The following is a 27,553-nucleotide window of genomic DNA, read 5'->3' as shown; positions in this document are numbered from 1 at the left end:
AAAAATCAATTCAAAATGGTTTCAAGTCTTGAATGTAAGACTTAAAACCAAAATCCTCCTAGAAGAAAACATATAGGCAAAAGCTCCTTGACATTAGTCTTAACAATGTTTGCTTTGGATCTGACTCCAAAGACAAGGGAAACAAAAGCAAAAGTAAACAAATAGGACTACATCAAACCAAAGAGCTTCTGCAGAGTAAAGGAAACTATCAACAAAATGAAAAGGCAACCCACTGAATGGGAGAAGATATTTGCAAATGATATATCTGATTAGAGATTAATATACAAAATGTGTAAAGAACTCATAGAACTCAGTGAAAAAAAAAAAAGGAACAGTCCAATTAAAAAATGGGCAGAGGATCTGAATAAACATTTTTCCAAAGAAGACACACAGATGACCAACAGATACAAGAAAAGATACTCAACATTACTAATCATCAAGAAAATGCGATATAAAACCACAGTGAGATATCACCTTACATCTATCAGAACGGTTATCATCAAAAAGACAAGAAATAACAAGTTTTGGCCTGGATGTGAAGAAAAGGAAACCCTTGAGTAAATTGGTTCAGCCACTGTTGAAAACAGTGTAGAGGTTCCTCAAAAAATTAAAAATAGAACTACAAAATGATCCAACAATTCTACTGGGTATTGATCTGAAGAAAACAAAAACACTAATTCAAAAAGATACATGTTGATTGCTGCATTATTTGTCACTCTGTTGGACATCAAAGACTAATATCATATGTCAGTGATACCACAATAAGTAAAAATCATATTCAGTAAAAACAGCTGAGATACGGAAAAAGAAGATGGGTGTGTGTGTGTGTGTGTGTGTGTGTGTAGCTTGAGAGTATTTTTCTAAGTGAAGTAAGTCAGGCACAGAAAAACAAATACTGCATGATGTCACTTATATGTGGAATCTAAAATACAAAACAAAACGCAGACTTAAAGGTACAGAAAAAGGATTGGTCACTGCCAGAGGGGAGGGGGATTGGGCGTGTGAAATGGGTGAAGGCTATTAAGAGGTACAAACTTTGTTTATAAAATAACTCATAGGGATGTAATGTAGAGCATGGGGAATAGAGTCAATAGCATTGTATTAACTTTGTAAGGTGACTGATAGTAACTAGATTTATCGTGGAAACTATTACACAACATATACAAGTGTCAAGTCACTGTGTTGTACACCTGCAATGAATATAATATTGTATGTCAATTATACTTTAATAAATAAAAATCAATCATCTCCAGCAAAAGTAATAAAAGCAATAATACTGATTAAGTAAATAAATGAATGAATTTTCCCTTGGAGGGCTCTCTGCTTGCAGTGCATGTCTGTCTTCTCTCCCAGGTGCACACGTTTTTGCTTATTGAAATCTTATTCTTAAAGCCCAGCTCGTGTATCCTCCCCTCCATTATACCTTTCTTCCTGGTCACATGTGCCAGAAGTGAACCTTCATTCCTAAAAGCTGTAGTACTCTCTGTGAACTATTTGTGTGACCCTGTGTTCTGCTTTGCATTTTGGATATCTGTGTAGGCATTTATTTTTCCTGTCAAATCGAAAGTCGTTTGAATTGAGGGACCATATTTTAAAAATAATATTGTATCCTGCTCAGCACTTCCTTGCAGAGCAACAAATGCTCAAAAAATACCTTGTGTTTGAAGAGAAAATGAATGGGAGGAGTATTACATTCATTGGAAGAAAAGTGGAGAAGGCATAAGTGAGGGGATCTTTGTTTTGGCCCCCTTGCCTTGCCATTTATTTATTTATTTATTTAGAGCATTTAAAAAAATTTTTTTAATGTTTATTTGAGAGAGAGAGACAGACAGACAGAATGTGAGCAGGGGAGGGGCAGAGAGAGAGGGAGACACAGAATCTGAAGCAGGCTTCAGGCCCTCAGCTGTCAGCACAGAGCCCAATGTGGGGCTTGAACCCATGAACTGTGAGATTATGACCTGAGCTGAAGTTGGATGCTTAACCAACTGAGCCATCCAGGCACCCTGAGCTTACAGCATTTTAAAATTCATCCAGCAGATATTTATTGAGCACCTATTTTACTCAGGGCATTGTTCTAGGATTTAGGTTACAAGTAGGAATTGAGCTGTCCTGGAGGTATACCTCACTTCTTCTGACAGAGAAGCAAGTCCTATTCGTCCTGGTGGTCACTTTCATCTGTACAATTTTTCAGATGCTTTTCTCAGACTTACCACATTTCCTGGAATCTTTCCATGAGTTGAGGAAGTCCAAGGGCAGGGTTCCTGTCTTCCTCATCCTGCTCCCTACTGCAATGGACTGTGTTTTATACCTGCTAATGATTTAAGCAGGCCCTTATTTACCCTAAGTGTTCTCTGTGTCTTCTCTAAACTTGCTTCATGTTTCCAGTGTTAAATGCTGAAGTGGGACCAAAGTCTTGGCAAGGATACTGATTGCTCTGCTAAGAGTAGCAGTAAGCATAATAAATAGCATGTTTAGCATTGCGCTGTGTTTACATGACTTGTTTCCTAGTAGAGCCTCTTGCTGGTTTCTAGGAGTCCTTCATTTCTAACAAGTTGTTGTATTAACATGTTGAAGTTGTTGAATGAACATCTCAACAAGTTTGTCTGCTTCTCTGCTCAAACTTATGAGTACTGATAATGTTGCAGAGCTCAAGCCAAACAGAAATGTAATCTTCATTAGTCTGGTGGCTCATGCATATATAGTGTTATATTTTCCAGAGCCCTCTGATATTAAGGAAAAGTGAAGAAGTGAAAGTCAATGAAAGAGTGGAATAGTAAGGAACGGAGTAGATGGCACAGATACTTGTTTTGAGGTCCTGCTTGACATGGAAATGACAATTCTTAAATCTGATTGAAGGACAGTCCTGAGTCTATCCTATAGAGAGAATGTTAATATGCACTCCCATGTCATGGGTACTGGAGGGGAGAAATGCTCATTTTATTTAAATTTGTGTATACCAGCCAGAAAAATGTCAGTTTGTGGAAGTGGTGTAGCATTTCCAAGTGTGAGTTCAACCCTATGTTGTCTTGTGTTCATGAATTTATAATGTACCACCTATATCATCAAAGAGACTGTGGCACAAGATAATACTAAATAGATATATTGAAAGTCTAGAAAGTCTCAGATGCGGCAAAACATGCTTAACTTACTAACCATGTCTTAATTAAACACACACACAAAAGTCAAGATTAGTTTATTCTGAGCACATATCACCAGGACACGCAGCACTTGGGTGGATGGTCTCACTGTCAAGAGCTTCAGTTCATATTGGAAATGTCACTACAGAGGAATCGCTTTCAGCCACAGTTTCAGCAGACATCGTTTCTCAAAGCTAACCCCCTTTCTTCTTTGTGGAGAAACCACTCTTCTCTCATTTCAGGCTCCTTCTTCCTCTCCGAAGCCATGTGCTTCCCCATGTCCCTGTGGGGTTGCGGTACCAGGTACCCTAAAGAAACCCCTGCAGTCCCAATCCTTTCTCAATGCATGGCTTAGATGTTGGCAGGTGGTGCAGTCCTGGGAAGGGACATTTAAAGAACTTCTGGGGAGCCCTGGGAAGGGTTTTGGAGCTCCTGAAAAAGAGACACATTGGAAGAGACCCTTTGGTCTCAATGAAGGTGTATGAGAACATAATTGGAATGACTGCCACCATCTTTTTCCACAAAAATGACAAAACAGAAATTAATCAACCCAGAAGACATTTCCCTACCTTTAGACCTCTTTTTCTGTAACTTACCCTCTTACTGTTTAAGCCACTTTGAGTTGAGCATTCTCTTGCAGACAGAAACTTTTTTCCTGATACTATAACATTTCTACTTGCAAAACAGAAAGCTAGGTGGTTAGTTCCTGTATTTGATATTTTTGGTCACTTTTGTTTGCCTAAAAGACAAGGCTTATATTCTAATTTTCTGTAATTTACTAAAACCTAAGGTGTGGCAAAGATTTTCTCTTTGGCACATGTTTGGGAGCTTCAAGCTTATTTTGCTCTCAGAATATGAGGCTACTTTCTTTATATCTTGGGTGTATGTGCTGATTAAGAGATCTCCCACATTTCACATCTCTTATGGATGTTTTGCATCACTAGAGAAAACATTCCAGTATTGATTGCGTCTCCTGTTGCTGCCCTTCTTGACCCAGATATCTTATCATATCCTGGTCACATTCATGAACTGAATCCTCTGTCACAAATTTTATGCTCTTGCCTTATGTTGTGGACGTTGTCGTGTCTGCCATTGGTTTATGCAGTATTAAGAAAGGTTCCCAAACCTGGCCCATCACCATAATCTCCCCATATATACTAACTGAATCCAGATCTCTCTCCAGGTAATTCTCATTATCAACCAGGTCTGGCAACCACCGATATAAGGGATATAGGAAGGGAAAAAATTGTAATGACTTCATTCTATACCTAAAGTAAATGTTTCCAAACCTCAACTGACAAAGACAGCTATGTAAGAAGAAAATTTTATTACTTTGTATCTTAATTTTTATTTTTTAATACAGCTTTCTTTATTCTTTTGGGTGTCAGGAACCTATTTCAAGCAACTCTAAATATGACCACCGCTCTCTGTACCCCTCAGCAAGTTAGAACAAGCATATGTGATACCAAGTTACTTGGAAGGAGGAACCCTTTAGTCCTCAGTGTCCTTTGTCTACATTGCCATCCCACGAGATACCGGGGTCCCATCAAGTCTCTGACCACTTGTCCCTGCAGGTCTGTGTTGTTGCTAGTGCATGACAACTTCATTTTCTACAGCTCTTGTGCTGTTCTTCTGGGTCTGTCGAGGGTGCTCAGAAATGTTTATGCTGCTCCTGCTCCACTCCAGAGTAAGAGAAGCTCTCTGGGCCTTCCAAGGCCCCATCAACCACCTGTTCCCTCTCTACGTGGGCACCTGAGCCTGACCACTCCTGCTCTCGGTTCCCGAAATCCTACCTGGCACCTTGCCAGGGTTCCTTGCCCTTCTCGTTGAGATCTGCACTAAATGCTTTCTCTCCAACTCTTCCTCAGTCAAGCCTGAAGCATGCTCCTCTGTGCTATGAGGCTTGGAAACCCCAGATGTTTCCTCTTCAATCTCTGTTTATGTCCTTTGGTTCTTCTGTATGGCTAAGTGCCTCCGCCTCAGTAACTCAAAAGCTAGGATAAAACTTTCTGTCCTTTTGCTTTCTGCTGTGCTGTTTCACTCCCAAGACAGTTTATACAACATAGTTATTCAATAGACATGGCAAAAAAGTGGGGGGAGTGATAAAGGAAATCCCAAAGGAAAACATAAGTGTGTGTGTGTGTGTGTGTGTGCGCGTGTGCATGCGTGTAACATTAAAATGAAATGCAAAATCCTGTATGGTAGGTGTGTCAAACATATTTTTACTTCTACAGTGTGTGTGTTAATTAACAATATTTAAAATCTGTCATTTGAAATCATTTTTCACTGAGTCTATTTCACATTCTAAATTTACTTTTAATTGGAGTTCATAGTAGATGATAGAGAAAAAGGATTTGAACTAATATGCTGGAATGTACACATAGAAATGAGTGTTTCCTGTAAAACAGCCACCTCAGGCTACTATACATTTATTCCACTAATTTTTCTTTTGAAATTATCTTCATGTTACAAACCTATAAGTTGAAAATATTAGTAGTAAATTATGATTAAAGCTACTCCATTGCCCCCTTTCCCACTCCACTTATTAAGGTGGAATTCAGCTTCATCCATTTACCTTAAGAACCATTCTTAAGTTCTGATTGGCTATGAACTTGATTTTTCTGAAGTAGTAGACAAAGATTTTTCTCCCTTAAAGTCATTTACATGAAATTCTGAAAAACTCTGACATCAGTTTGTAAAGAAAAGTTCAAAAATTGTTTTGAATGGCAGCATCACTGAAATAAATGTATTGTTGCTAAAGTGGTAATTCTGAAGCAAACTACCATTATTTGGATGAATTATTGTTTTGTTGGTAGTTTAATTCAAATCAGTGATTCTCAGGGTGCCTGGGTGGCTCAGTCAGTTAAGCATCTGACTTCCGCTCAGATCATGATCTTGCAGTTCATGCAGACTGGAGCCTGCATTGGATTCTGTGTCTCCCTCTCTCTCTACCCCTCCCCCGCTGTGGGAGTTCTCTCTCTCTCTCTCAAAAGTAAATAAACAACAAAATAAGTAAAGTAGTGGTTCTTAACTGGGGATTGGCAATTTGGCAAGTCCTGGAAACATTTTGGTTGTCTCAACTGGGAGGGAGGTGTTCCTGGCATGGGAATGCCATGGTTGGTGCTAAATATCCTGCAGTGCCCAGGACAGCTTCCCACCGCTAAGAATTGTCTATCCCCAAATGTTAGTACAACCAAGGTTGAGAAACCCAGGTTTAAACAAACAAATTATTATTTTACAGTCATTTCTCACATTTTAATATGCTTAAAAGTTTCTGATCCCCTTCCTCCAGCCTCAGTCTTACTAAACTGTTGGGATGGAGCAGACTCAGGCACCCTTCTGTCCAGCACTGAGACTCACAACCTCTTTAAGGAAGGCTTTCTTTCTGCTTACATACAGAGGATAGGGGTGGGGTGGGGGAACTGGATCCAGGGAGGAAACAGATGGGGAGGGGAATACACAGGAAACACAGATTAGTATCTAGGTGGAAGTTTCCCTAGCAGTCTTTGAATTCTTCAAGAGATTTTTGCTTTTTATCTCAGCATTTTTTCTTCCTAAGATAACAGGAGCAGAGACTGCATGTGAACTCTGGTTTTCCAGAGTCATTACTCAGAGAGAGGCTGTGTGACACTTTCACCCGAAGACCGTTAAGCACCGCATGTGCTGAGATCCTGATGCCGCCTGGTTCTGATTCACTGCAGAACTTCCCCTGTCCCCTTCTAATGAGTCAGGCTTGAGTGCCTTTTCCTTTTGCTTTCCAGGCTGGCTCTGCTCTCCTCCCTTGTAACACTGGCTGCCTTTGAAGGCATGTTTCCCTCACCAGTTCTCCAATGAGCAATTATGATTTCTATGGAATAACTTGATTTGTCCTGTCCCTCTCTCCTCCCTGCTTTGTACAGAGGTAAAGTTTCAAACCTCCTCAGTATGAGGCCAGATGTGGCTTTCCACAGGAAGGTCAGCTATTTTGTTGTTTACCCTACTGTCCTCATTTCCATCATAGATCCCATCTGTATGCTGGTACCTTACTATATCTCCTTTTGTGTCTTCAAGCAGCATGTGTGGCTAGCCAGATCTCTTCTTGCAGGTTTGTCCCTGATGGTCTGATTTTGAAAGCAAAGATCATTGGGAAGGCCAGAACCTCCCAAACATCCAAGAGAAATGGAAAACCATAAGGCCTTGTTTATGGATCTTAGACACACCTTAGGAAAGCCATATGCTGACTCTGCCACTCCTTTCCCTCAGAGAAGGTGTCCCCTACATATTTTACAGGGTTTGGCTAAATCTCTACATGGGAGAGTTTACCTGGAAATGGTGGACCATGGTTTTAGATTTCTGGATTCCTGATAGGTACTTCCTATCACAGGCAGCTCTATGGTCCCATTCTCATCTGGGTGAATTCCACCAAGAAGTTCTCTCAGATGAGTTCCCCCTTATGATTGAGCCAAATGTATGAGGTGATCAGATACCTCAAGCATCCCCTCTTGGTTCTGGTGTTATATTCATGCTGCACTGACATAAGCAGCTTGTGGCTTTGGATAGTCTCCAGGTAAGCTGCTGGAGGGAAGGGTCTTCTGTTGGCAGCAGCCACATTTCTCACATTTGAACTTGACATCTTTTTTTTTTTTAACGTTTATTTTTGAGAGAGAGAGAGAGAGAGAGAGAGAGAGAGAGAGAGAGAGCATGAGCCAAGAAGGGGCAGAGAGAGAGGATGACACAGAATCTGAAGCAGGCTCCAGGCTCTGAGCTGTCAGCACAGAGCCCAATGCGGGGCTTGAACCCATGAACCGCGAGATCATGACCTGAGCTGAAGTTGGACGCCCCATCAACTGACCCACCCAGGCGCCCTGAACTTGACATCTTTAATGGAGGCCTTAAGAAGCTAGTCTGGGTAGTTTCAAGTCCCTTCTTTACCAAATACCCCAGTCACCATGTGATACTGTCAAAAACAAGGAGTGGAATTCATGGGTCGGTGGTAGGCAGTGGTATTCCAGCACCAGTCCTCCATCAACAAGTTCCTGTTTCCTACCATATAATTTTGAGGCCTTTGGGGGTGGGCCTCTCCTATATACCTTGTCTCTTCCACCCTTACTGGTGGCGTGGTCACTTGTGTACCATTTATGAGCTTTAAGTCTCTGCTTCACCTACATGAGAACCTTAATTTTTGTGGCATCACTAGCCCTGAAATACTATGCCATTGAGCATTTTATTTTTATTTAAAAAATTTTTTTAATGTTTATTTTTGAGAGAGAGAGAGAGAGCACGCGCAAGTGGGGGAGGGGCAGAGAGAAGGAGACACAGAAGCTGAAGGAGCTCCAGGCTCTGAGCTGTCAGCCCAGAGCCCAATGTGGAGCTCGAACCCATGAACTGAGAGATCATGGCCTGAGCTGATGTTGGATGCTTAACTGAGCCACCCAGGTACCCCTGTTTTATTTTTATTTTAGAGAGTGAATGGGGGAGAAGGGAAGAGGGAGAGAGAATCTTAAGCAGGCTCTATGCTCAGCATAGAGCCTCATATAGGGCTGGGTCCTACAACCCTGGAATCATGACCTGAGCCGAAATCAAGAGTTGGATGCTCAACTGAATGAGCCACTCAGGCGCCCCAACTGAGCATTTTAAATTGGTTATTAAGGTCTCAGTTATGCTGTCAGCTAGAAGATACCTCTGTACCTTCACCACCTAGAGTAAGTTTCTTCTCATCTCTATGTTGTTGTCCAACAATCAAGTGTCCATGCTAAATCATAGTATGGTTAGGGGTAGTGGGGAGAGATGCCTGAGTCTAGTCTAGGAGTAGCACTATATCTTTTGCAGGACAACCTAGGCTGCCCCAAATTCAGTTGTTAACAGTTTTCTAGACCAGTCCCTACAATGTAATATTGGCATCCAGTCTATCACTGTCCAGCTTAGAAGATTCTCAGCTGCTTCTTGTCACTTCCAGCAAGCGAAAAGATCAGGTTTTCTTTTCATGCCCCATCCTTACACAATTTTGCACATCCCTTATCTGCTGGTGGGCCCACTTGTTGGATGTCAAGTTACCTACAAGGAAAGGATCAGTGAGCGAGTCCACACTCCAGGAATTTGGGCTAATGGATCCCTTTCTTACCCCACCAGTCCCCTCCATCTACTACCTGTTTGGAGAAAACATCTGCTTCTGCTGCTCCTTCCCATCTACTGTGAGTTGCTTCTCTGAGTACCTTCCTATCTCCCTTCATCTCAGTCTTATGTCGTGTTCGGGATTAGAAAAACCAGCTCTGTTTACTGCCTGTGAATATTTCTGGCCTCAGAGTCTAGTTTCTTGAGTTTTTGTGCTTCAGTGAGAGGAGAGGAGAATATCCTGTGTAGAATCAGTGAGGAAAAAACAAAGAGGAGGAAGGAATTACACAGAAAACAGAAATGTAACCTCACCATATAACATATATAATTAGAATCTTTTACTCTGGTTTTGAGTAATTTAGACAGCATCATTTGGGCACTTAATCATGAGAATAATAGCTTGAGGTCTGTTTTATCAGTGGTTAAGGTGGACAGGCAGGTAGCTTTTAGCATGATCTGATACGCTCTTACCAAAACAGTTGGAAAACATCAAGGGAAGAAGCATTATAATCTGTGACATACCAGCTTTTAAAATGAAAGTAGTAGAGTTTTCTCTAGATTTATCGCATAAAATGACATTCAACTCTAATAGATAATGAGTTTGGCCAGATAAGGGACAACTTATCTCTGCAACTAATGATGTCTGACTTTGATTAAATGTTCATTCTTTATCAGATTCTGTGCTCTAAACTTAACAAAAAGGCATAATCTTGTATGGTCCTCAAAACTAACTCTGAGTTAGTTTATCTTGGCAGGTTGTAGAATCACCATATTACAGATTAGGACATTGAGCTTTCAGTTTTCCCAGAATCACACAGCTATTAAGTGGTGGGATTCAAACCAAGCCTTTTGTGACCCTAGAGCCCCTGCTCATGACCCCACATCATACCTTCATTATGGAAACGATCCATAGGAAAGCAAGAGTCCAGGCTGACTCCAGCAAGACTCTGGCATCACCACAGCCAATCTTGAGTCTGAATTCAGCTCAAGGAGACAGAATGTGTCAAAGCCAGGCTGAGATACTTCCCTGAACTTGGAGAGATCCTCTGGAGGGGACGAACCCTTGAGGAAGTAAGATAAAAATCTCTCTTTGGTGTATATGTGCATTTGTGTGTGGATGTTTAAGTAGTAATGTCCCAGCAAAGATATGGCTGATCCTATTCTTTTTTTTCCTTTAAAATATTTCAATTCTTTATTTTTGGATAAGTAATATATTAACATTAGTTTAAAACTACAGTATGAGATCTACCTACTATCCCTGCACCCCAGTTTGTACCATTCCCTTACCCATGGATATCTTTTTACAGTCTGTTTTGTGCTAAAATAAATAAATGCAAACTTGTATTCTCATTCCTTCCTTCCTTTTTAATGTAAAAGTCATTAAAAAAATTTTTTTTCAACGTTTATTTATTTTTGGGACAGAGAGAGACAGAGCATGAACGGGGGAGGGGCAGAGAGAGAGGGAGACACAGAATCGGAAACAGGCTCCAGGCTCCGAGCCATCAGCCCAGAGCCTGACGCGGGGCTCGAACTCACAGACCGCGAGATCGTGACCTGGCTGAAGTCGGGCGCTTAACCGACTGCGCCACTCAGGCGCCCCTAAAAGTTAGTCATTTAAAAATTATGTACCTTCCTTTGCTTTTTTTCACATAGACATTTATCTTGGATATCTTTCCATATCAGCACATGGAGCACTTCCTCATTCTTACTTACAATAGCATAATATTTCATGGTTTAGATGCATTATGATTTATTAACCAGTCCGCTTTTAATAGACACTTGGCTTGTTTCTAGTCTTTTGCTGTTACTAACTCATGCAATGAATAACCTTGAATATATGTCATTCTGTACATGTGCATGTGTATCTGTAGGATGAGTTTCTAGGAGTAGCATTGCTAGGATAAAAGATACACATTTATAGTTAGTGCCAAATTGCCATTACTAAGGGTTATGCTCATTTGCACTCCGACCAGTACTGTATGAGTTTGCCACAGTCCTGTCAACACATTTTTGGATTTTGGCCAATCTGATTGATAAAAATGTTTGGACTTTGGTCCATCCGCTATAATAAAATATTGTAGATTTCTTATCTGATTAAAATTAAACAACTTTTCATATGTTTAAGAGCCATTTGTATTTCTTTTCCAATGAAATTTGCCCATGTTTTTCTTGACTTCTAGGTCTTTTTCTTATCAATTTCTTGGAACTCTTTATTAAGGAGAGTAGCATTTGTGTATGAACTGGACATATTTTTTTCCTGTTGGCCATTTTTTACTTTTTACTTTTTTCCTCTTGATTTTCATGTGGCTAAATTTGTTAGTCTTCTCTTATATCTTTTGGATTTTAAGTCAAAGTTAGAAACTCCTTTTCCACTCCAAGGTGAGAAAAGTGTTCTTTTTTTGCCATCTAGTACTTTCATGGTTCTGTTTTTCTTATTTAAATCTTTGATCTACTTGGAGTTTATCTTGGTTTATAGTATAATGTTTGGACTCAGTTTTTTTCTAGATGGCCATCTAGTTCTATCACACCATTTAAAAAAATGGTTTTATTTATTTTTGAGAGAGAGGGAGAGAGAGACAGAGAGCATGAGCAGTGGAGGGGCAGAGAGAGAGACACACACACGGAATCTGAAGCAGGCTTTAGGCTCGGAGCTGTCAGCACAGAGCCTGATGTGGGGCTTGAACTTGTGAACTGCGAGATTAGACCTGAACCGAAGTCGGACGCTTAACCCACTCATCCACCCGGGTGGTCTTATCACACCATTTTTTGAAGAACTGCTGGCAATTCAGTGCCCATTGGTTTGAGATGCTACCATTATCATATACCATATGTCTTAAAATATATTTATATATTTTGTATTTGTATTTGTAATATATTTGTATATATATTTATATATTTTGTGTATATATGTATATATATATTCTAAAATGGATTTATTTCAGAATGCTAGAAGAAAGTTTGAATTTTCCTGTTGCAGGCATAAAGGATTTCTTTTTTTATCATGATAAAATTTACATAATGTAAAATTTACCATTTTAACCATTTTTAAGTGTAAAGTTCAGTGGCATTAAGTACAGTTACATTGTTGTGCAACTGTCACCACCATCCATCTCCAGAGCTATTTCATTTTCCCACTTTATGACTTTGAATCAAATACACTGTTCATTTGATAACACACCATCCACTTGTAAGATGTATGCTAATTATAGAGAAGTTAAAATGTGGGAAAGTGTACATCTGAGAATTTACAAAATACCGTTCTAAATTCTTAATGGTGTTTGATGTATTCTTGGATGTTCTGCTCTGTTCCATTGGTTTGCTTCTTCATGTGCCAGTGTCACACTTTAATTATTAAAGATTTAGAATATCTTTTAATACATAATAGAGCTAGTTTCCCATCACTTATCCCTTTCTTTTTTCTTTTCTTTTCTTTTCTTTTCTTTTTTCTTTTCTTTTCTTTTCATTTTCTTCTTTCTCTTTCTTTCTTTCTTTCTTTCTTTCTTTCTTTCTTTTTCTTCCTTCCTTCCTTCCTTCCTTCCTTCCTTCCTTCCTTCCTTCCTTCCTTTCCAGAAGACTTTTTTTCCAACTATTCTTATCTTTCTGTCAAGATAAAGGAGACAGCTTTTCCTTGGTTGTTGTGGATCTTCTTTCCTTCCTCTTTCTACCTGTATTCCACTTAAATTGTAAAGACTTGCATATAGAAGACCTTATTATGCCTGAAGATCAGCTGTAAGTTTTGGATCAGAGTAGCTTCTCTGAAGGTTTGTATATCTTCTTGACTTTCTTCTACTAGGTTTTTATTTCAGAATTGCCATGGAAGGTACAGTCCTTTTCTGATCTGTGTGGTTTCAATAAAAGGGAGATAAGCTTATGAAAGTTCTTAGAATCATTTACTCCTTTTATGTCTTTTACCTAGAATGTCAGCCTTTTTCAGCAAAGTAAGCATTGTTCTTATAATGGTGAAAAATCTTAAATGTTTGCCACTGTATCAGGGTTTAATGTGATTCACTAATGCATTTACCCTCAGTACAAGTTTGTTGTTTTGCCAAGTATTCCTATTAAATATTTAGCATTTATAATATTGTTATATTAGAATTTGGCTTTATTTGCATTTATAGATCATAAACTCATTTCTCTTTTATTGTACTGAAGAACCCATTGTAAGAGCCAGTAAATCCTGTGGAAAATGGCCTTCAGTGATCTTACTTCGAGGACTGTGCGTCTTTATGATAATTGGATCAAAGATGCTGGTAAGTAACCAAATTTCCTACTTAAGGAACATCTTTCCTTTTCATATCAGATTCCTACATTTCATAGGATTTTAGTGAAACAGAATGAAAGACTACAACTTAATACTCCCTTGTAGACACTTCAGATATTGATTTTTATTACTAGTTAATGAAACGGAAGCGTCACTGTTCTCATTACAAATATGTACAAAGAGCTACACAGATGTTTATTTATAATAATGTTTATAATAATGAAAATAGCTTTAATATTCAGTGAAAGAAATTGGTTAATAAATGATGGTACATTCCAACTCAGTAATCATTAAAACTGATTTTTGGGGCACAGTGCTCTTAGCTTGATTCTGCCCTAATGCTCCTAAGGGAAATAGCACTTAATGCCATTAATGATAAATCTTGAATGGGAGGGCCTGCACCCTCAGGGATGTATCAGAAAGGGCAGGGAATTTTCATAGGGCAATCTCTGAGTAATAGTGAAGTGTCTGCCTTCTTGTTTTGCACATTTTAAAAAATAAAAATTAGTGTTCCAGAAGAACGTTTAGTGCCAATTCAAGTTTAAATATGTTAAATGAAAAACAGGTTATAAAACATCAGTATATTTCTTTTGTGAGAACACTTGTTTCTGTGTGATGGGATTATGGGTAGTTTCTATTTACTTATCTATGTTTTATTTATTTATTTTTATTTTATTTATTTTGAGAGAGACAGAGTGGGAGAGGGACAGAGAGAGAGGGAAATAGAATCCCAAGCAGGCTCCCCGCGCTGCTAGTGCAGAGCCTAATGCAGTCCTTGAACTCAAAAACCTCAAGATTATGACCTGAGTTGAAACCGAAAGTTGGACGCTTAACCGACTGAGCCACCCAGATGCCCCTACTTATCTATGTTTTATACTGCACAAATGTGTGTTGCTTTTATAACCATCACAAAGCATTTAAAAAATATAACAAAGGCAAAACAACTTTTAAATAAACAAGCAATCGGAGTGTGGTAGAGCTGAGTTGGACCTAGGCATCTTCAAAGAACTAACTCCTCACATTAGAATGTAAGACACTGAAGCTCAGAGATGTGACCTTCCTGAGACTGTGGTTAGTTGTTAGCAGAAAAGACTAGAGCTTTTGTTTTCTGATTTTGATTGGTATTCTGGTATTTCACATTTGAATTATTTTACACGTATTCATCACCATCACTACTTTAGATTAGTTCTTCCTTATCCAGAAATCACATGTTCACCAAATGCAGGAAGAAAAAGTGTGACCTCTTGGCATTTAGCGCAACTGGAATTATTTTCTTTTCTTTTCTTTTTTTTTTTTTTTTAGCGTTTATTTTTGAGACAGAGAGGGACAGAGCATGAACGGGGGAGGGTCAGAGAGAGGGAGACACAGAATCTGAAACAGGCTCTGGGCTCTGAGCTGTCAGCACAGGGCCCGACGCGGGGCTCGAACTCACAGGCTGTGAGATCATGACCAGAGCTGAAGTCGGACGCTCAGCCGACTGAGCCACCCAGGCGCCCCTGGAATTATTTTCTAATTCATGCGGATTTCAGCAAAGATACACTGTCTCATGGTTGCCATCTTTCTCAGGAGACTGCTAAAGACCAATTTTATTTCACTAAAAAAGGTCTCAACAGATTTGCCCTTGAAGAACGCCAAGGGTTTTTTTAGTATCCTATAAATAGAGCAGCTTCAATCTGGCAGGGGGATGGAGAATGATTATTTCCATATTTCTTCCTTTTTTTTCTTTAGTTTTTCAGTGAATATAATGATTTTGAGAACACACAGATTTCTTGAGAGGTTATGCTTCTCTGAAAATTTACAGTAGTTCTCATACATTCAGTATTTAAGTTCTAATTTTTTGTCTCGTTCTAATGGCTTTCACTTTTATTTGTTTTATATTTTTAAAAATATTAATATTTTCATTGCTTTTCAAAGTAAAGGTGTACCTTGCTACCCAAAATCTCATGATTTGAACTTGGTAGCCAAATAGATTTGGGTATATTTTTTGAAATGGACCCATCTGGAAGCACAAGTTTCTTGCTATCCAAGTCTTGCTATTCACTATACCAAATGCAAGAGCTCAAGAGATTCAGATAATCAATATCCTAACTCAAGAACCAAATCAATTTAGATAATGACTAATACCTGTATACTGCTAGAAGTGTAAAATGTTTTTAAATGAACTGCTTCTGAATTCCACTTCCACTTTTATCCATGGAATGACTTTTTTTTTTTTAATGTTTATTTATTTTTGAGACAGAGACAGAGCATGAACGGGGGAGGGTCAGAGAGAGAGGGAGACACATAATCCAAAGCAGGCTCCAGGCTCTGAGCTGTCAGCCCAGAGCCCGATGCGGGGCTTGAACTCACGGACCGCGAGATCATGACCTGAGCCGAAGTTGGCTGACCTGAGCCGAAGCTCAACCGACTGAGCCACCCAGGCGCCCCGGAGTGACTCTTTTTTATTAGGAATACTTACATTGAAAAGCCGAGTAATATGAGAATAAAGGATATGAGTAATATGTAATAATAAAGTAATATGAGAATAAAGAATGATAAAGGGCTGGAAGTGGTTAGGGAGAGAGGAGAGAGGATTTAGGGATGTATAATGAGAAGACCTAGATTTAAGTTCTACTTCAATGGACAGGCTATGTGGTTTTGAACAAATGATTGTCTGTGTTAAATAGATGTTTCTTTTTTAGCAAAACAGAGGTGAGAATGGTACCTACGAGCTACCAGACAATATACATGAAAGTGCTCTGTTACTTAGGAAGTATCTCAGCATAAATGGTGGTGGTGTTACAGATGATGGAAAGACTACTTTCCTCTGAAAATACTTTTAATGTAGCATATGCTTTTTTAAAATATCTCTTCCTATTTTTTTAACTCAGGGACTAGAGGGTTAAAATGTTTTGTGTTAGATTTACAACTTTGTGAGAACACTATCAGGTGTAACAGTAGAGGCTTTTGCCTCTGCTTAGTGTGATATTGATCTCAGAGAGCCATTAGAAATCACTCCTGGCCATCTCAGTCCAGTTTTACTTTGCTTGCCCTGGGAAGGTCTGAACCCATGATCAAGGGCCAAGAATTTCAAATGTATTCTTGGCATTGGCCCTATTCCTGAGTAGCATTCGGGAAACCTACTGTTATTCTTTGGTTTTCTGATTGCTAGGGAAGTGGTGATACTGCATAGTTATTTCATGTGGAAAATTCCACAGCTACAGATTTAAATATGACTTAATTAACACTAAGCTGTAAGAGGATTTATGGTGATTCTTAGATACGAAATGTCAAATTTTGAAATAATGTTCTAGTAGCATTTTGGACTGTAGAAAAATGGAAACTTTTTAATGTTTTAGAAGTAATTTTCCTTGTGTTTGGTTAGTAACAATGGCTTTTCAAACCTACTTATGATCTTTTTACAAGAAGACGGAGTATGAATAAGGTTGCTGCCATTCGGAACCTTTAGTATTTCACTACATGCTGGAGGCACATGTTTGCTTTTCCTTCCAACTTCTTCATCTTGTTGGTGCTTTGAATTTTAAAGGGTGTACTTGAGCTAGTACATGCTATTTAAGAAGAGAATACTCTCTTACAAGTAGTTGATGGAAAAGCTCATTAAAATTCTATGTATGTGGCACTTCTCCTTTCCCTGTACTCTCTCTCTCTGGAACACTCTTTGAAAAAATATTGTTAGCCTAGCAATAAGTCAGAACTGCGGTAATCACTGGGGTATGGATTTCAGACAACCTGCCTTCCTATCCTCTTATTTCATCTTGGCTCTCTTTACTTATGACACTTAAATCCAGCCCTGATGCCAAATAGAAGGTACATGAAACACTCTTCCCCTCAGCCTCTTGTCTGTGGGGAAAACAGAGCTCACTTCACCCCTGAACCTTTTATAATTTGTGGGATCACAGAGTGAGTCTTTATCATAGACTTTAAATTTAGTCTGATCACAGCCTTTAAATGTCATCAAGCAGTCCCCTCTACAACTCCTTAAACAAGTCACCATCTGTACGTGATTTATACACATCTTGTCGTGGGGAGCCCCTACCTCACAGGGACGTGGGCTTCCTATCTAGAAAGGTATAACCATCATTGAGAAAGAAGGCAGGAAAAATGAACAGTTGTCAGTGTTAACAATAACCAGAGTCATGAACATCATATTAAAGACTTTGACTTTTATTTGCTCAGTAGGGAGAGCTGATTGAAGCAGAGGAATAATCTGAACAGAGCTGTACTTTTAGAAAGTGAACTTGGCAGTTGTATGGAAGACAAGATGTAGCAAATTGGATCCAGGGCAGGGAAACCACATAAAAGACCACTACAGAGCACGTAGTAAGGGATGCTGAGGCCATAGGTGTAGGTTAAAGAAGCACTAAACCTTTGGTTCTTTTTTGTTTGTTTATTTATTTTTGAGGGAGAGACAGACACAGAGTGTGAGCAGAGGAGGGGCAGAGAGAGAAGGAGACACAGAACCAGAAGCAGGCTCCAGGCTCTGAGCTGTCAGCACAGAGCCTGATGTGGGGCTCAAACTCACAAGCTATGAGATCATGACCTTAGCCAAAGTTGGACGCCCAACTGACTGAGCCACCCAGGTGCTCCTGAACCCTTGGTTCTTAACTCTGACAGTTCATAATGGTCACCTCAGCAGCTTATGGATGCCTGGGACCCCATGCCCTAGGATTCTGATGCAGTTCGGTCAGGGTCATTTTTTTGACCATTTGATTCTTAAATCCTGCAGAGGTGATTCTGCTATGCTGACAGAATTGATATGTGTTGTAATAATAGCAATGCATAATTACTGAGCCCTTATGTTGTGCTAGGCTCTTTACATATAGGCTCTTTACATACTCACTAAATCCCCTATGAGTTACATGCTGCTTTATGCCCAATTCACATATGAGGGAAGTAAGCACGGAAAAGTGAAGTCGGTGGCCCCAGATCACACGAGTCAGTAGGAAAGCCCAGGGTCAGAACCCAGGCCCGCTGACTCCAAAGCTCACTGAAAATAGGATTTTAAAACCCCCAAACTTGGTATATTGTCTTATGAAAATAGCATGAAATTAGCTAGTTTTTGTTAAAAGATACAATGGTATTTTTAAATTTACAAAATGTGAAAGTTACACATAGGATTTTGATAGAAGGTATATGATTAAAATGTTAAATTACAGGAAAAAATTATTCATTTTAAAGTGGTTTTTTTTTTTTCCTGCTTCCTGAGCCAGCCCAGCATGCTTTTCCTGGCTTGTTTTCTTTCTACTGCTACCAAAGGAAAACAGAAAGATGATGTCATTTGATATTTTTCCCCCTGATGTGTCAATAAAAGAATAAAATAAAGTTTATCTTTAGTTCAGGAATTCCTTTACCGACACACAAAAAACCCTAGTTTTCAGTCATGCCTATGATGTCTTTTAAGAACAGCAACATTTTAAATGGCTTAAAGAAAAAGGCAAAAAGTGAAAATCATCCATACTGTTACCATCCAAAGGCAATAATATTAATATCCTACCAGTGGTCTTCTTTGGTACTAGTTTTCAGTCTTTATTTCATTGGAGATAAAAACTAGACATATTCCTGTGGTTTACAATGCTCCTCTAAGCTTCGGATTATCCACTGACAGGAAAAATTCAACGAAGTTTGAGCAGTTCTGATTCTGTCCGTTAAGTCCCCATTTGTGTGACAACTTTTATTTATGGAGACTTCCCTGGTGAGTTACAGGCCTGTGGCTAGCATTCCTCATGGCCGTTTACACTGCACGTGGTACCCAGATGTTTGGGGAACTTGTTGAAGAGAAGGATGGTCACTAACAGAAGCAACAACACGCTAACACACTAACACAGCACATCAGCGATTTTAATTTTAATTTTAAGAACTTTAAGGTTTAATTTAAGATTTTAATTTTAAGAACTTTGTGTTTTTATGAATGTCTTTCAGCAAACTTTTGTTGAATTTCTATCTTGTGTAGGATACTTGACTGAAATTGTTCCTGCTGAGAGCATCACTGACTTCCTTTTATTAAATCCAGTATCACTTTTCAGTCTACATTTTACTTTGTCTCTCTGCTTCATTTTATCCTTTTTTTTTTTTCAACGTTTATTTATTTTTTTGGGGACAGAGAGAGACAGAGCATGAACGGGGGAGGGGCAGAGAGAGAGGGAGACACAGAATCGGAAACAGGCTCCAGGCTCTGAGCCATCAGCCCAGAGCCTGACGCGGGGCTCGAACTCACGGACTGCGAGATCGTGACCTGGCTGAAGTCGGGCGCTTAACCGACTGCGCCACCCAGGCGCCCCCATTTTATCCTTTGACTCCTTCCAAAGATTAACTCTTCCCTTGGCCTCCAGATAGCCTACTTCTCTGGTTCTCCTTCTGCCTCTCTGGCCACTCCTCATTCTTTTTTATAGTTTTCTCATGTACCATTCCTCCTGTGAAGATTGAGTCCTCAAGATTCTGACTTGAATCACTCAGGCTTCTTACTCTATGCTCTTTCCTCAGCCACTTGCATGGCTCTATGTTTTATCTTTTATGTGATGATGACCCCCAATAGTACACCCTTGGCCCAGATCTCTCTCCTAATTCCAGATCCAAATATCCAGGTGCCTTTGGAGGTCTCCATAGAAATGTTCTAGGGGTGCCTGCGTGGCTCAGTTGGTTAAGTGCCTGACTATTGGTTTTGGCTCAGGTCATGATCTCACAGTTCATGAGTCCAAGCCCCATGTCAGGCTCTGTGCTGAAAGCTCAGAGCCTGGAGCCTGCTTCGGATTCTGTGTCTCCCCTTCTCTCTCTCTGCCCTTCCCCACCTCAAAAATAAATTAACATTAAAAAAAATTTTTTTTTTAATAAATAAAAAAATATTTTCAGGGGTGCCTGTGTGGCTCAGTTGGTTAAGTGTCCAGCTCTTGATTTCACCTTAAGTCATGATCTCCTGGTTGGTGAGATCCAGCCCTACATCTGGCTGTGTGTGGACAGTGTGGTGCCTGCTTGGGATTCTCTCTTTCCCTCTGTATTTCTGCCCCATCCCTCCCTCTCTCTCTCAAAATAAATAAATAAACTTTAGAAAATATTAAAAAAATAAAAATATTTTCAGACATCAAAATATAGCCATAATATTATAATTACATTGAAATAAAACATCATCATCATCAAGAATTCAACCAGTATTTATATTTTCCCAATTATCTCATAAGAGTATCCTTTTTAAATGTTTATTTATTTTTGAGAAAGAGAGACAGAGTATCAGCAGGGGAGGGGCAGAAAGACACACACACACACACAGATTCTGAAGCAGGCTCCAGGCTCTGAGCTGTCAGCACAGAGCCCGATGTGGGGCTCGAACTCACAAGCCGTGTTAGATCATGACCTGAGCTGAAGTCAGACGGTCAACGGACTGAGCCACCCAGGTGCCCCTTTTAAGGTATTTTTAACTGCTAGTTTGGTTACTTTTTATACTTGAGGCATTAAAATAATTACTCAAATTATTTATCCTGTAATAATAGCTCATATTAGAAATAATAATAACAAGTTTGACTTTAATGTTTTTTTCCTTTTCTACTTGAACATTTTAAATATATTAAGAATGCTTAGATTATATCAATTTTTCTATCAGTCTATATATATATTGATCTTTTTTTTTGTGGTAAATTGGTGTTAAGAAACTTGTGGGACAAGTCTGACATTTTTTCATTTTAAGATTTGTTGCTTCTTTCATCATACTTATAGAAATTTTGTTTATCCTTACAATACAAGAACTGTACATACATCTGTATTTGTTTATTCATTAGTATTTACTTCCTGATACATGGTAAGTATTTTGACATAAAGATTAGTTTTGATTTTCATTTTTTCAGAAAAATATTTTATGATCTATTTGAATGTTTTTCTGTTTTTCTCCTGTTCAGGAATACCTGTTATTTTTGCAAGTCCACTGTTGATTTGGCATATATTTTTTTTTTCTCAAATGCTTTTAAAAAATTTCATTATTGAAGTATAATTGACATACACTGTTATATTAGTTTTAGATATACAGGATATTAATTCAGCAGTTCTTTACATTACTCTACACTCACCATGATAAGAGTGGTTACCATGTGTCACCATTACAGCATTATTAACTATATTCCCTGTGCTGAACTTTTCATCTCCAAAGCACATGTTATCTTCAGTTGCAGTGTTTTAAAAAAATGTTTATTTATTTTGAGAGAGAGAGCACATGAATGGAAGAAGGGCAAAGAGAGAGGGAGAGAGAGAATCCCAGGCAGGCTCCATGCTGTCAGCATAGAGCCCAGTGTGGGGCTCGATCTTAGAAACTGTGAGATTATGACCTGAGCCAAAGTCAGGAGTCTGATGCCTAACTGATTGAGACACCCAGGTGCCCCTCAAGTTGCAATTTTTAACTGATCTAATTCTCCTGGTCTAGAATGAGCAGTGACCAGGTGAATTTCTCTTTACATGGTTATGAGGCCAATATAGTTCCCCCCCCCACAAATGTCAGGTTAGTTAGCGTATTTTGGACACCTAGACCCACACTTTAAGTAGATAACGCTAAGGTCCCTTTCAGTTCTCTGATTTTGTGATACGGAATATATGGAAATGTCCCAGTTTCCTTGGGGGAAAGAAGAAAGTCAAGAAACAGCAAACACAAACATATTTTTATATATAAAAGAATATCTGGGTGGAGAAACTCTAAAATGTTGCTAGTGGTTATAGATGGATGGTGGAACTTTGCTGCATGTCCTCTGTTCCCCAGATCTACTCTGTATCCTGTGCTGGACCATGAGGAACACAGTAGACTATATCCACAGGCTTACTCTCCTACCATCTGGTTCTGGTTGGTTTCAACCAATGGAGAACCCCAGGAAACTAGAAAGAGAGAGAGAGGAGAGTGGTATTGAGATGTTAATTCCCCAGTTACTTCCATAGTTGCCTTATGCTGGCCCATTCCCTCCACTGAAGGTCACAGCTCCTCTCCTGGAGGGCTTGTCCATTTGACTCCTGGGTTCTGGTAACCACTACCTGCCTCCCTTTGCCCTTTGAGGCCTGTGGTGGTAACAGCCCTACTCTTTTCACTCTTCAGTAGGAGCCCTACTCCTAGCCCTTACTCTTAGGCCTCCAAAGACAGTAGTGATCATTGACCAAATAGTCTGCTGTCAACATTAGGATCTAGGTGCTTGTTTAAGAAATGCTGGTTGCTTTCAGTTACTTCTTGGCTCAATGAATGTGCACTTACATTTTGTTTTTAGATCCAAGAGTTGAAGACTGGCTCCTCATGTCCTCACCTCTGCCACAAACCATCATCCTGGGATTCTATGTCTATTTTGTCACTTCTCTAGGACCAAAGCTCATGGAGAATCGAAAACCCTTTGAACTCAAGAAAGCGATGATAACGTACAATTTTTCCATAGTGCTGTTTTCTATGTATATGTGTTATGAGGCAAGTGTCTCCAGTATTCCTAATGGGAGAATTTTGCCTGAGTCTTCCTGTTTTTCTATCATTATATGTCTTGTTATAATTATAGTGATGACTCTTTGAGATTTAAGGAATTTTAGAAATTTAGCTCACTAGAGCAGGTATTTGCCAAAAAAAATTGTTACGTATAGACTGGGTATAGAGGATCTCAATATACTCTACCTCACAAGTAGTGAGAAAAATTAACATTAAGTTTGGGGACTTGCACATACTTAGTCTTAATAGATGATTGAATGAATCCATACGTGTTAGTTTTCAAGAAACTCATACATGGAGAAATTAAGTAACTTACTCAAAGTAGCATAGCTACTGTAGTATTAGTGGAGGACCAATATTTGAATCCAGGTCTGTCTGACATCAGGAGCTCATCCTGACTCTGTAATGAGTTATCATCACCATGGTAGGAAGCTCTGATGAGCTGTAAGATGGTAGACTGTTTAGGTTTGATTTAGATGGGCCTTGTAGGGACAGGGAATTTAGACTCCTACAAAGCAGTACCTGAGGGAGTCTGTCCCTTAATTGTTACTTTGTTAATAAGAGAGATGAGGATCTTCCAGGACCCAAGAGTAGACTCAAGGTTTCTCTCTCACCCACTCTGCTATTAACAACCTTCACCCAGCCTCACTTACCTGCTTTTCTGTGATTTCCTTGCTTCTTTTCTAATACTGGCGGTCTCCCTCATCCTCTACTCCTTAGTTACTTCTTTGCAGCATAGCCTATGCTTCCACAGAACTGGAACTCTCTAGGGCCCACCATGACCCCTCTGGCCCCTCTTGACACCATGACCTCTGCACATGCATCCCTCCTACCTGATTCCTGCTGTGAATCCACCTGATTGAGTCACCTTAAATCTGCTGGAGCCTCATTACCGGCCTCCCTGCAGTCTGGACTTACCTTGCTACCTTCTATTTCTTCTACTTTATTACCAAAATTAACTACAAGCTACCTTACTGTCCCTTCCGGATCATGAATAACTGAAAGGGAAAGAGTAATAGAGGTGGTCTAACCAGGTTATGAGAGATAGGAAATAACCTGTAGAGCCTATAAGAGAGTCACCTAGTAGCCAGGAGACCAGGGACCAGTTAGTACCAGTTATGCTACTAACCAGCTGCCTCATTTTGAGCAAGTTACTTAACCTCTCCGGGCCTTAGTTCTCCTGTTTTATCGAGTCAGGATTAAACCAGATTGTTTCTCAGGTACCTTTATGCTCTGTGTCTGATTGTGCCATTCAATGTGATATCCCCAAATACATTTCTCAGGAAGTAATTAAATTATAGCCAGTAAGTTTGGTTCCCTGTTTTAGCAATTGCAATGTAAAAGAAGTTTTGAAAATATCTGAATTTGGCAGTTTCTATCTCCCATTAATCACTCATACTAGAGTTACTTACGTGCCAATTTTGGGGTTTATTACCTGCCAAATGAACATTATCACTCGTTCTTCTTAATTGCCTGAAATATAGACATATATGTCAGAAGTTTTGTAGACTGTTAAAATGTTCTTAATCTTAATATCAGGAAGGCATTAGGCTTCACTCTGTCTTTAAACAAAGACTTTTGACAGCTGGTCAGGATGTCATCTCCAGAACACCGAACACATGGTTTACTGGGTGTAGCACAATTGCATTAGGTCTACAGAGGAAACACCTCCGCTAGGGATGTTAGGGAAAACGTAAACAAGGTGAAAGGGAAGTACACCAGACTAAAGGATCCCACGTGTCTTATCGTGTAGTGATGGTTTTGAATGTGCTAATTACTTGGCACCAGTCAGACATTAATAGAGAGACACTGGTGAAGACCACCCAGGAGCCCATGTCACAGGGTTTCTCTTGTCCAGCTCAGTGTTTATTTGGGGTAGGATATGGTGGAGAGCCAGCATCCCCATTAAGTAAGTGGAGTTTCAGTTTTACTTGCATCAGTTAGAAGACAGTCTGAATGGAAGAGAATATGACACTCACTGACAGATCAGGATTTTGTACAACAAAATTAGCTGTTTTTCCACCACATTCCATTGTTCCCTTGAGGAAAAACTTATTGACTTGTTTTTGTAAGTTACTTTTCTCACTCTTAAAATATGTCTTATACTTTTGTGAATCTTAAGATAATCTTTTTTTAAGATTTCATAATTGACCAAGTTAAGAGTGAGATTAAATATCTTATGAATTAAGCTCGGAGTTGATATCAGAAAAGGATGGTCTGATTTTGAACACCACAATCTAAACAGTTGTTTTAGCTCCTTTGTTTCGTTTTATTTTTCACCATTAAAATATCATTCTGCTAATGCCTCATAAACTTTTGCCTTTAAAAATTAATTTATGATAAAGTTTTCATTTTAGCTTTAATAGTAACTAAAAGTAGAAATTTAAAATGTGCATTAATGGCAGAAAATGATGTAACCATTATACTGAAAAAGAAGGCATTTATTATACTGAAGAAGAAGATGCTGGCACTTGAGAGAATAGGATGTCAGAGATGAGCTGATCATATTGTGAGGATACTAAGTTAAGCCAACCATTTATATGTGCATTAATTTAAAATTAGAGCCCTTGGATGAGCACTGGGTGTTGTATGGAAACCAATTTGACAATAAATTTCATATATTAAAAAAAACATACTAGAAAATAAAATAAAATAAAATTAGAGCCCTTAGCTTTTCATTTTCAGATACTGTTTCATTTTTTAAAATTTTATTAAAGTTTTTATTTGAATCAGATAGTGTTTTAAAAGAACTTCCCACCATCATACTAAAAGAATGTCCATATAAATCTTTGAATTGAGGTTCAGATAACAACAATAGGCTTTTTCTTCCCACCACTAGTCTATGATTCCTTAGTGGGTGTGCTGGAATTAAGGCATGCCAAATTGCACTCTTACTGATAACATTTTCCTCTCTTACTTGTTATGTGAATCCAAAGATGAACTGATCTCTGAGTCTTGTGTTTCATCGATCTTGATTTTAAGACCCACAGAGTACCCCTTCACATTATACCCACTAGTGAAGGACAGGAAAATGCAGTTATGGCAACCCTCTTATGAGTACCGTGAGGAATCTTGGTTTGCCTATGTATTTTATTGACTAATTGAGAAGACTGGAAATCACCAGAAAGGTCTGTTTTCAGACCCACTTATTCCCTTCAGAGTACACAAATATACTAATGGGCATATATAGATGTACACACATGTGCATATACTGACATATACCTACCAGTATTTGCTGTTGAGGCAAAACACTCCCAATGTTTTATTCTCCACCATATCAGAATAATCATCCTAAGAAATGGACACTTGAATATGAACACAGTTGATAGAAATAATAGATGACTGTACAATTTTGAAAATTCTTGTTGCTTTGACTATCAATTGAGTTGCTAGTTCTAACTGTTCTAGCCTGGCTTTCCCACTGACCTGAATGCTGGCTCAGCTGAGAATGTGGTGAGGAGGCACAATCAAAACTACCTTTATTATAGCTGTTGAGCAAATGCTTCCTTCTTTAATATGCATGTGTTCTCTTACAGTTTGTGATGTCTGGCTGGGGTACAGGTTATTCATTTCGATGTGAAATTGTTGACTACTCACAGTCACCTTTAGCACTGAGGGTAAGTTTCTCTTTGGAATATCTTGTAACTCAAATTAAATGTTAAAACTTCTGAGATTCTATTTTTTAACACTTAATGTGAACTCAGAAGAAGTAAATGACTCATCTATCAGATTATATGTATTGAGAGAAAACTAAAAGTTATCAGAAAGAATCAAATGAAATCAGGTGTGTAGTTTTCTGTTTAATGAAAATTGGTACTTTTATTTTTTAACTTCCTGGACTTAAAAACAAATTCATATCTGGTTCCTCAAAAAAAGTAAAAATATAATTCCCATATGATCTGGCAATTCCATTTCTGGGTATATACCTAAAAGAATTGAACACAGGGACTCAGGTATCTGTACTCCCCTGTTCATAGCAGCATTATTAACACGTCCACGGACAGATGAATGGACAAAGAAAACATGGCATGTACATACAATGGGATATTATTCAGCCTTAGCAAAGATGGAAATTCTGACACATGCTATAACATGGATGAGCCTTGAGGGCATTATGCTAAGTGAAATAATCAAGGCATGAAAGGATAAATACCGTATGATTCTATTACATGTGGTGCCTAGAGTAGTCCAATTCAGAGACAGAAAGTAAAATGGTAGTTTTCTGGACCCATGGGTGGGAGGGGAGATCTTACTTATTAACAGGTACAGAGTCTCAGTTTTGCAAGATGAAAAGAATTCTCTGGATGGATGGTGGTATTGGTTGAGCAACAAAGTGAATGTGCTAACTGCCACCAAGCTGAACACTTAAAAATGGTTAAGATGGTAAATTTGGTTATGTGTATTTTGCCAAATTAAAAAAATAAAATTTTCCTCTGTATAAAAATAAGATAAATTTGTATCTTTGTGTGTTTCTGCAGATGGTACGCACCTGTTGGCTTTATTACTTCTCCAAATTTATTGAGCTATTAGATACTGTGAGTATGTGGTCACCACATTTGGTAAATGTTTGATGTCTCAATGGAAGCAATAAACTGCTAGAGTTCAGTTGTTGTCTGATAACTTTGGTTATCTCTGTAC

General features: G+C 38.9%; 1 protein-coding gene across 3 annotated transcripts in view; it reads left to right on the top strand.

Annotated features, from left to right (window-relative positions):
• Nucleotides 1-27,553, top strand: part of ELOVL7 (ELOVL fatty acid elongase 7) — a 74,350-nt gene that overhangs the window by 32,728 nt on the left and 14,069 nt on the right. For 2 of the 3 annotated variants that reach the window (XM_027041347.2, XM_027041336.2), the window contains exons 2-5: nucleotides 13,380-13,477; nucleotides 22,713-22,903; nucleotides 26,452-26,532; nucleotides 27,394-27,450. In XM_027041347.2, coding sequence (XP_026897148.1) covers nucleotides 13,414-13,477; nucleotides 22,713-22,903; nucleotides 26,452-26,532; nucleotides 27,394-27,450 — 393 coding nt within the window. In that variant the 5' untranslated portion in view covers nucleotides 13,380-13,413. Of the gene's footprint in view, nucleotides 1-13,379; nucleotides 13,478-22,712; nucleotides 22,904-26,451; nucleotides 26,533-27,393; nucleotides 27,451-27,553 lie in introns of those variants that run through there. The other variant, XM_053223255.1, reaches the window with a different exon arrangement.

This window comes from Acinonyx jubatus, chromosome A1 (genome assembly GCF_027475565.1).
Source record: "Acinonyx jubatus isolate Ajub_Pintada_27869175 chromosome A1, VMU_Ajub_asm_v1.0, whole genome shotgun sequence".
NCBI lineage: Eukaryota > Metazoa > Chordata > Mammalia > Carnivora > Felidae > Acinonyx > Acinonyx jubatus.
The sequence above is the reverse complement of the archived record's forward strand: the minus strand, read 5'-3'. Positions and strand labels throughout refer to the sequence as shown.